The 10,566-nt window shown below is 42.0% G+C and overlaps 2 protein-coding genes across 2 annotated transcripts; one reads left to right on the forward strand and one right to left on the reverse strand.

The window, feature by feature from the left end:
* Positions 1 to 341: 341 nt before the first annotated feature.
* On the reverse strand, positions 342 to 9,069 carry MED31 (mediator complex subunit 31). Its single transcript, XM_049782636.1, has 4 exons — positions 8,965 to 9,069; positions 8,119 to 8,196; positions 7,707 to 7,803; positions 342 to 695 (listed from the first exon to the last, which is right to left on the reverse strand). Exons 1-4 carry the CDS (start codon positions 8,990 to 8,992, stop codon positions 503 to 505), a joined length of 396 nt encoding a protein of 131 aa, XP_049638593.1. The 5' UTR covers positions 8,993 to 9,069; the 3' UTR covers positions 342 to 502.
* Positions 9,070 to 9,521: 452 nt separating this feature from the next.
* On the forward strand, positions 9,522 to 10,091 carry C1H17orf100 (chromosome 1 C17orf100 homolog). Its single transcript, XM_049782639.1, has one exon. It carries the CDS (start codon positions 9,529 to 9,531, stop codon positions 9,898 to 9,900), a length of 372 nt encoding a protein of 123 aa, XP_049638596.1. The 5' UTR covers positions 9,522 to 9,528; the 3' UTR covers positions 9,901 to 10,091.
* Positions 10,092 to 10,566: the final 475 nt, after the last annotated feature.

Below are 10,566 nucleotides of genomic sequence, written 5' to 3' on the forward strand. Positions count from 1 at the left end.
TTCTAGCTCCTCCCTAACTTCAAACATTAGATCAAGACACAACAAATATTATTCCTTTAGCTCTCTAGCAAAGGTCTGTCTTCCTTTCTGGCAGTTCCTACTGATTTTAAAGGGTCTCTGTTTTCTCATTCTTTAGATAAGACAAGGAGATGGTGTTGTTGATACTAAAAGAAGGGCAGAAAAATTCTGAGACATATTTTCCTTAAGTTTCATTTACATCAAGAACAAGCTAAACTCAGAAAGTTTAGTGTGTTTGTTGGATGTACTCTACTCCATCCTGATGTAAATCCCCCAACACTGGTGTTTCACTGGGTTAAATACTAATGAAAACAAATTCAAGGTAAATCAAAGAACAATTCTGATTTAACAATTAACAAAAAAGTTCATTGACTTAAACCGCACGCTAAAGGTTCTAGATGCTTTCACAATAAAAAGTGGGAAAAGTCTTCTCTGTACAAGTCATATATACATTTGCTTAAGAGCGTGTTCTGGGTCCAGCTTTTCATTTTCCTGACGTGTTATTTTGCTGTTGCTGTTCTGCCAGGGCTTGCTGAAGGCGCATCCTCTTCCGAGAATAGTGCTGCCAGTGCAGAATTTGCTGCTCATCAATAAATTTCGCACACTGAGCATTCACCAGTTCTTTGCGGAAATGTTCATATTGGAGCAGTTCTAACATGTGTAAACACTGAGGATACCTGGGTTTGAGTTTATAAATTAGTGATTGACATAATGTAAGCCAAAAAAGCCAAGCTCTATTCCAGTCACCAATTATCTTGCAGTCCAACATTTTTATATTAGTACACTTTGCCTTATTAGTACTTTTTTTTTTTCCAGCTTAGGCATCAAAAGATAGCATTATGTAAAATTTTCTAAATGAGAAAACAAGTTCAAAAGATGGGGACTAGGGGGCTGGCGTGAATGCATGCGGCAGACCAGGGTTCAACACCCAACACTGGTGTTTCACTGTGTTAAATACTAATGAAAACAAGTTCAACACTTGGTCCCCCAAGTCTGCCAGGAGTGATTTCTGAGCGCAGAGCCAAAAGTAACCCCTGAGCACCACTGGGTATAGCCCCCAAAAAAGATAACTTTCCAAAGATCACACAGCAGTTGTTAAGCACAGTAACGTTTGGTGGCAAATAATACTGGGTTCCAGGGAGAGAAATATGAAGATTTTCTTTTCAAGATTATGCATTTATGGACTTGAGAAGTAGTACAGTAGGTAGACTGCAGCCTGCTTTGCACATCAGGTTCAATCCCTGCATCCCATGTGCTCGGTTCCCCAAGTCCACCAGGAGTAATTGCCTGAGTGCAGAGCCAAGAGTAACCCCTGAACACTGTTGAGTGTGTTACAAAAACAAAAGCAAAATCATGCATTTAATTAAAAACTATTAGTTTCCTATCAATAATGGTAAAAAGTCAGACAGGCCAAAGAGTACAGTAGGTAAAGTATTTGCTTTATATATGGCCCACACCAAGCATTGTGCAGCATGGACCAGAAGTATGTCTTAAGCAGAGTATGTCACAAGCAGGGATTATGATCTATAAACAAGAAAAAAGCTAAGTCATTTTCAGTGCAAATACAGTAATTCTAAAAGTATGTATAGTCTAAGACTGAGCAGACATACATAAGTATATTGTATCAAAGATTACCAAGTTTTAGGTTATCAAAAAAGAAGGAATCCCAGATAAAGTAGTAAGCTAGAAAGTAAGCTTAGGTTATTGGGCATGAATTGGAAACTTTTTTTTTTTAGTTATTTTTGGGCTACATCCAGTGGTGCTCAGGGTTTTCTCCTGGCTCTGTACTCAGAAATTACTACTGGCAGGCTCCAGGGCCATGGGATGCCAGGGATTGAACCTAGGTCCATCCCAGGTTGTCTGCATGAAAGGCAAAAATGCCCTACTATATTATTCCAGCTCCTGAATTGGAAATTCTTGAATAGCTTTTAACATAAAGAAGCAGATTAAGAAATAGATATTTCCACAAAATTCCTAAACTGTGTGCTGAGATTATAGAAGCAATAATACTGGTATCAATGAGCACATTAAGAACCAACCCTGGGTGCTTTCCCCAGAGTTATTTGGAAAAATGGCTGGTTCTACAGCTAAGAGAAGGGGGAGAGATAGCACAGCGGTAGAGCGTTTGCCTTGCATGCAGAAGGACGGTGGTTCAAATCCCAGCATCCCATATGGTCCCCTGAGCTTGCCAGGAGCGATTTCTGAGTGTAGAGCCAGGTGTGACCCCCATGCCCCCCAAAAAGGCAGTTAAGAGAAAATAAAAGCAGAGACTGAAGCACCAGCAAAAAAAAAAAAAATTACGAAAATATAACAAAAACACTTTCAATATGAAAGGGGGCTCAAAGGCCAAAAATGGCATAAAAGCAAAATGATAAATGAACAGCAGACAAGGCATTTGCCTTGCATGTGGCTGATGTAAGTTCAATCCATCCCATATGGCTTCTTGCCAGGAGTAACCCCTGAGCACCAATAGGTGTGGCCCCAAAACAAAAAAGAAACCTAAGTGCCTATATTGATATCATTAAATAAGTAAATAGGGAGCACAGATATGTTCCTTAGAATCGAATTTCAACTAATAAAGTGATCTGTATGAAAGAATCTCAGGAAAAAATTTTCGTATCTTCAATACATACTAGAATTAGTGAGGCAAATTATGACATGGGGCCAGAGGATAGATAGCCCAAGAAGCTGAGTACCACAGATGATAACCCCAAAACAAACAAATGCCATGAATAAGACATAACGTAGTCTATATTCCCTCACAAGACATAGATGAAAAGAGAAAAATATTGAAATACATTAACAAGTAACACCACAAAAATTTGACATCATAAGTCTTAGAACTGACTTTCTATGACTCCTATTATATACCAAGGTGACCACTTATATATCACAGATATGAGAAAAAAAAGTAAGATTAAAGGAGACTTAAGATGATAGAATGATAAAATACAATGTATGAAGATAATGGTTAACTGTACCAGCATGGTTATTGCTTTGACAGTTGGCAAAACATAACTCAACATCAATGTTCTATTTTGATAATACTGTACTCATAAAATGTTCACATGGGTGAAGAAAATAAAGGAATTATTTTTACTATTTTCTAACATGTGTGAGTAAAATTACTTTCAAATTAAAAAAAGATAGGAAATGTGAATTCATAAAAAACAAACAGGATCATGGGACTGGAGTGATAGCATAGTAGGTAGGCACTGGCTTTGCACACAGTTGACTCATTGACATCCCATAATGTCCCCAAAGCCTACCAGAAGTGATTCCTGAAGGCAAACCCTAAGCACTGCAGGGTGGCCCAAAAAACAAAACAAAATAAACAAGATCCTATAGGAATACACAGCAACCAAGGCCAGGCAAGTGATATTCAATGACTAAAGCTTAGGACAGTAAACTATCTTCATCCTTTTCAAACTTTAATATGCCCATGAATCACCTAAATCACAGATAATGATTAGATCTGAGTAGTGCCCAAGCTCTACATTTAAAACAAGCTCCTATGATACCAAAAAAGAAGTTCTGTATTTGGACTTGTGCTGGGCCTCCACAGGCCTATTCTACCCTTTGAGCCATACCTCTGGCCTTCCATTCATATTCTACAAAAGTATAAAAACACAAAAAGAGAACATACTTTAGAGCAGTTATAGAAATAAATATAGAAAGTAGAATTGTTCACTTGAATAGGGTAGAGAAAAATTGCAAAAATATCCAAAGAGAAACTAAGACATGGGTAAAGGTAGGTATGAAATAGAATTACTGTTATAGTTACTGGCTATTAGTGAAGCAGATTAAGTGGTGGAATGTCTAGAATAGCAACTGCTCCTCAATTCTAGCCAGTCGTTCAGAAAAGGAAGACTGTCCTGGAGTGGCCAGATTTTCCACATTTTAAAGAGTAGTTGGAAATCTGATTATATACAATTTTCTATTCTCTAAATGTTGACTATTGAAAAATGAAAACTAAATACCAAATGAAATGCTCACAGGGGTTTATTTGCAACCTCTTAAATTTAAATAACTACAAGGCAGATGCAGACATTTGCCTCATGGAGACCAGAACAACTTTTGATTTAATTCAGGAACAAAAAAATGGGCAACAGAGAATACAGAAGATAGTGTACTTACATGCTGCCAACTAGGTTCAATCCCTAAGACCACAATGGTCCCCATAGCACTGCCAGGGGTCATTACTGAACAGATTCAGGAATAGCCCTGACTATTACTAGATGATCCAAACCATCCCCCATGCCCAAAACACAACTGGGAACAGGAGTTGAGGCTACTTGGAGAAGTGTTATTACACAACAAAATAAGAACTTTCTAGCATCTAACAATTAAGCCAGCTAGTCCTGAATTGAGCAATAGAGAGGCCAAGTGATAAATATCTGAAAAAGGCAGCTGCTTCTCATCTTTGCCAATCATTGGGAGAATGATGAACAGATTTTGCACATTTTAAAAAGTAATTGAAAATCTGATCAAATATAATCTTCCATTTTTTAAATGCTGACTATTGAAAAGTGAAAACTATAAATATTATGAACAGTTTGGCATAAGAAAATGTCTAAAGTTTTGCAACTACCGTATTTTCCGGTGTATAAGACGACCTTTGAAAGAAAAAAAAAGTCAACCAAAAATCGGGGGTCGTCTTATACGCCAAGTATATCCCAAAAAAATGTTTCAATATGCAATTAATTGAAAATTGTCTGAATATTGCCGCGAAACGAATTTTCCAACTCGATCCTGCACCAATCACTGCAAGGCTGCTCGGACCGCCTCTCTAACTCAGCCAATCCAAGCAGGCTTTTTATGCATGCAAATTAGACAATGTTCTGGACCCCAATCTACACTGTAAAAAGCCTGCTCAGATTGGCCAGCGTCAGAGAGGACGTCTATAACAGTATAACCTTTGAACCTTTGCTTGTGATTGGCTCACTGTGGTGCACAGTTGCAGCACAGGAACTTTCTGTCTGATACAGCGAATATAGGCCTAAACCTCTAAACCTATGTTTTAACTGCAAAATTAGGGGGTCGTCTTACACGCCAGCAAATATGGTAATATGATGTCTATCTAATTCTAATAGTAAGTCTGAACCTACATAAAATCCAACATAGAAGAAAATCACTGAAGTATTACATGAATAAGTGGCCGTTTATAAAGAATCAGTAAGGGTACTAAGGAGACTAGAAGGACAAAAAGGATATGGGATTCATGGATACTGGGAACAGATTAGAAGTAATTTAGATAAAGTAATTTAGATAAAGTGCTTGTTTAGGAAAAAAAAAAAAACCAAAGACGTTTTCTTTATTCTTTTTTGGGGCGGCACACCCATCGGTGCTCAGGGCTTACAGTCTGTAATCTTACAGTCCAGCACCATCCAGTCATAAAAGGGGTTCATACCTTTAAATAAGACCTTAATTGTGATTGGTTGGCTAAGTCTATAAACCCCTAACAGTAATGTACGGCAGTTGAATTTGGGCATATCCGTTGGATACCCCCACTGTAATGACTGTTGAACCTGGACATGGCCCCATATCATGCCGGGTATAAAAGAAAAACCTTGGACTGTTGGGGAAGACCTAGAATAGTGACTAGAGCAGTGCATTCTGGTCCCCAGGGACCAGAGATAAAGTATCAGAGAGATGCTGCCTGCTTTGTATCTTTCTTCTTTGTACCCAGGTCCTCCCTCATCACCTCTGGCCAGTGAATTTCCATCAAAGTGTACTTGGTATCCATTTCTCTTCTTTCTCTTTATCCAAGGTAGGCGGTTGCTACACATTGGCATCCCTGGGTGGGTACAAGGCCCCATCTGGCAGCCAGGCCCCACAGGCCCGAGCCTTGCAGCACCAGGCCCTGGCAGCCTAGGGCCTCAGCAGTCTCCAGTCCTGCAGACCTGGCAGCCTTGGGCCACTGCAATGGCTTTGCACACTGGGATCACTCCTGGTGATTACTGGATTACTAGGAATCAAACTCAGATCAGGTACATGCATCTTATCCAATGTACTGTTCTTTCCTGCCCCAAAGTCAAAGATATATGCAACTGCGGTTTATTTTTTACCATTAAAAAAGTACAATCTTGGGGCCAGACTGATAGCACATTGGATAGGTTGTTTGCCTTTCACGTGGCAGACCCAGGTTCGATTCCTGGTATCCCATATGGTCTTCTAAGCCCGCCAGCCTTGATTTCTGAGCATAGAGCCAAGAGTAACCTGAATGTCATGGGGTATAACTAAAAAATAATAAAATAAAAAAACAAAAAAAAGTACAGTCTTATCATTAGTACATATTTCTTGCATTTTATTTAAGCCTTAAAATGAAAGCATCTGTACATAACTAAAATTATACACAGTACACTTTCCTCTTAGACTGGAAAGATTCTTGAAAACAGAAAAAAAAAATTTAAAGCAGGTTCTCAGGACCAGAGTCATAGTATAGTGGGTTGGGCATTTGCCTTGCACTGACCAATCAATTCAATCCCTAGTAATGCATATCTCCTGAGCAAAGCCATGAGAAATTCCTGAGTGCAGAACCAAGAGTATCCCCAGAACATCACTGGGCATGGCCCCAAAACACCCCAAAATAAAGCAGGTTCTCAAGTGATTTGTTTCACTCGACCCACATAAGTTTTTATCCTCATCAATGTTATGATGAAATAAATGATGAATGGCATTATTTTGTATGTGTGTTTTCAGATGAGCAAAGTCACTATCATATTAAGACAAATGAATTTATATTAAAGCAGTTCCTCAAATAGGTCATTTGTTTCACTCAGCCTAGGCTGGGATTTTTCTTCTTATCAGTGTTATAATAAAAAGATAAATGAAGTGTATGCTCTAAAATGAGCACAGTGCTTGGTACAGAAGAGGCCCTAAAAATAAAAATCGAGAGCAGTAATTAACATCAAGTTCCCTACTCCAGAAAACCTTATTAAGCAACTCACTTTTTGTTTTTCAATTTTAAGGCCATGGCTGTATTATTGAATTTACAGACTGTACGAATCTGGAGTAAGAAGAATACAAGCAGGATGGGTGGGTGGGTGAGTAGTAGATGAGACTAGAACAAGAAAGCCAGAGCAAATAAGACTTTTGCCAAGAATAGACAAGAGATTTATCCACGTGCAAAGGAAAACCACTTTAAGACTGGAAACAAGAAAGGGATCAGTTGTGGTTTACATTTTTTGTTTGTTTTAGTACTAAATACAGTGGTGTTCAGGGGCTACTCCAGGCAATACTCCCAGGAATGACGTACCTGGGCTTGAACTCAAGCCCTCAGCAGGCAAAGCATGCACACTATTAGTCTCTGAGCATTTATTGACTGATTTACAGGGGGTGATTTGCACATCACTCCTTGTGATGTGATGCTCAGGGGACTTTATGCAGTGTGGAGCACATATCGAACCTTACCTCCCTGTAGTATATCTAGCCCTAATTTTTTTTAAAAAAAGATTTAAAAGAAAACTGCTGTGCTTTCTTCAGCTTGGTAAGGTGGCAGAGATGAATACAGGGAAACAAAGAAAGGTAAGTGTGGAAACTGGAATAGTGAGAATAGATTGCCGCAGACATCTAAAGAAATGACTCAAAATACACTTTTTTCCAGTGTGAAACTAGAACATATTAAATACCAGCAGTTTAGAGCATAATAAAGAATATACATATTAGGTTATAAAAATTAAACTTACTTTAGATACTTGGCATATTCTGGTTCTTTCCAGTAAAGCAAATACTTAAGATAATTAACAAAAGCTTTGTCTTTGAAGTAACCTCTTTGGGCAAGAACTGAAAGGCATAAAAAAAAAAAAAAGTAGAGTAAACCAATGACTTAAGATACTCTCTATATATGTGTATACTATATGTGTATATATGTACATATATATGTATATATATTACCCCCACCATCAATACCCAACAAAATAAAATTTAAACACAAAACGTCCGAATTTGATGTATACCTGTAGGCACATAAATAAATCTATAGATACACCCAACTACGTCCAACAGTAGTTCTGTTGGGTATGTATAAAAGCAAACATTATGAATTGCAACTTTTGTGAGATGTAACCGTCCAATTAAATGAGGTTCTCAGCAACTTACAATTCAGGTAATTTGGGTTAGCTAAACATTGCACAAATTCCAACTCCAACTGAAATCGAAGTCGATTTCCCGCATCATCTAGGAGAGAAGATAGCAAAAAATCATTCACAGTAGAGGTCACTGAATACAACGTCCATCTGAAGAAAGAAAACAATGAAGAAACCTAACTGAAATACATTTCTGAATATATGGTGTGATTTTTTTTTCTAAACGGTGGTGACAAAACTTCCATAAAAGTCTAAAGGAAGAGAGTTCGAGTTTCTTGAAAGTTAAAAATTTTAAAAGAAAACAAACACGTGGAACATGGTGTTTACCACTTGTAGCAATTTTAGCCAAGTAAGGTTATAAAACTGCCTTTCTCTTTTTAGTCTTGCGCTAGAATTATTCAGAGACTTATAAAAAAAAAAGTGAAGGTAAAATCAGGTCAAGGTGCAGATGCAAGTGACTAGAGCCGTGGAAACGGAAGAATATGCCAATGGAGTAGCTTCAGCTTGGGTGGCAGAATGACTCAAAAGTTTATCGACGGTATTTCACATTTCCGCAAGCTATAGAAGACGTAGAAACCCAAGCGAAACGAGGTTACAGTCCTCTCTCTCCATCTCTCCCACTCCTTGAAATCGGCGACAGCGCTCGTTGAATACAGTAACCAGTAGGAAACCCTAGCAGCGAGCAAGCGGAAACGGCAGGTGCCCAACACCTTCGCCTTTCCCAAGACCCTAAGAGTCCTTCCCCCTCCTCGGGCCACACTCGGATCCTGAGAAACAGGTCTGGAAGGTCTTCCCGGAGAAAAGGAAGGGCTATCTAAGCAGAGTAGAATTCGACTTGCGTCTACTCTCGGCTTCTTACCCGTCTCCATAGCGACAGCCGCGGCCATCACAAACGAAAGAGCTGGGACCGAGCGCACAGCTCAGCAACCTCCCCGGCCGCCGGGGAACTGGCGGAAACCTCGGCCTCCCCTTCCGGTGCAGTGCATTCTGGGTGCAGGGAGGGACACCGTCCGGAGCGACTCCAGGAGGCCCCGCCTCCTTCAGCGATTAGCTCCGCCCCTTCCAGGACCCGCCCAACTCCGGCCTCGCCGTCTTCGGGCCAGCAGCTCTAGCTCCGCCCACTCAGGCTCTGGACGGGCGGGAGGGGCGGGGCCGGGGCCGGGCCTGCGCTGCAGCCTGAGGCCTGGCGGTGGTTTTCCAGGAAAAAGCCAGTCTGCCTAGACTCGGAGTCGAGGCCCTAGAGACCAAAAGACATCATCACGGCGCCATGACTCACTCGGCCCGGTGCCCGCCTGACGTCAAACGCTCCTGTCAAGCCCCCACTGCCCCGCTGTGACGCGACGACCCAGAGCCAGGCCACCTTGCATGCCGAGGCCCGAGCCTCGTGTGTGTGTGTGTTTGGGGGCCACCTTGCACGCGCAGCATGGCCTCCCCCCTTCCAGGGAAGCTCTCCAGGAAAGCGGCCCGCGTGGAGACCACCCACCACTCCCGAGAGACGTCGACGGTCCGCGTGGAGACGTCGTCCCGCAGCGTGGAGACGTCTTCCCGGCAGGTGCGGACGTCTTCCCGCCAAGTGGTGGAGGCGTCGCAGCGCCTGGGCGAGGGGAAACGGGCCCCGCAGGTGCTCGAGGTCTCCTCCGAGCGCGTGGAGACGTCCTCGCAGCGCACCGAGATGTCCTCGCGCCAAGTCAGGGCGTCGTCCCGGCGGGTGGAGACGTCGCTGCACCGCGTGGAGAGCCCGTTGCGGGCGCGTGACAAGCCCGCGGCTCGCCCGAATGTGAAAACGGCCTGGTGAGGTGCAGGGCTGATGCCCTGAGGGGTCAAGGGCCCAGCGCCCAGGCTGGACGAGGCCCGCCAGATTGCAGCCAGCAGGTGGCCCCATCTTTGGTTTCTGAGAACAGCTCAGAAATCAATGGAAGAAGTCATCAGGTTGCTTCGTCGGCGCCCAGCCAGCTTGCATCGACTGCCCTGCATCCTGAACACTTTGACCTCAATGAAAGATTTCCCTTGAAGCTGCACCGCAAGTGTTAAGAACTGTAGATTGGCTCGATGGACAAAGAGGCCATTTGAACCTCGACACCAGGTGAGTTTGGGAGTTAGAGCCCCTGAAAGACCTTCACTACATCAGATCTAGGCTAGGGACCAAATTAATTCATGGCCTATGTAGTGATTCTTTTTAGATGTATACCGAAAACCTGAGGTTTAAAAGCCAGACCTGCATTAATTGGGCCTTGTTTTAGTTTCATAATAAGCAATTAGTTTGTTGCTGCTTGTTTGGAGGCCTAATCCAGCGAGGCTCAGGGGTTTCTCCAGGATCTGCACTCGGGAATTATCCTGGTGGTTGGGGTGGGGGGGTCGTAGGGAATGCTGGGGATCAAAACTAGGTCAGCTTCCATGTGAGGCAAAAGCCCTATCCACTGTTCTAGCTTGTCAACCCAATCAAAATAAGCACTTACTACCT

Source organism: Suncus etruscus, chromosome 1 (assembly GCF_024139225.1).
Source record: "Suncus etruscus isolate mSunEtr1 chromosome 1, mSunEtr1.pri.cur, whole genome shotgun sequence".
In the NCBI taxonomy this organism is placed as follows: domain Eukaryota; kingdom Metazoa; phylum Chordata; class Mammalia; order Eulipotyphla; family Soricidae; genus Suncus; species Suncus etruscus.

Coding starts and splice junctions, on each gene's coding strand:
- MED31 (XM_049782636.1), bottom strand. CDS start 8,992: ATGGCCGCGGCTGTCGCTATGGAGACGG. Junction 7,804..8,118: donor TAACCCAAATTACCTGAATT/GTAAGTTGCTGA, acceptor TATGCCTTTCAG/TTCTTGCCCAAAGAGGTTAC. Junction 696..7,706: donor GAATATGCCAAGTATCTAAA/GTAAGTTTAATT, acceptor ACTCAAACCCAG/GTATCCTCAGTGTTTACACA.
- C1H17orf100 (XM_049782639.1), top strand. CDS start 9,529: ATGGCCTCCCCCCTTCCAGGGAAGCTCTCCAGGAAAGCGGCCCGCGTG.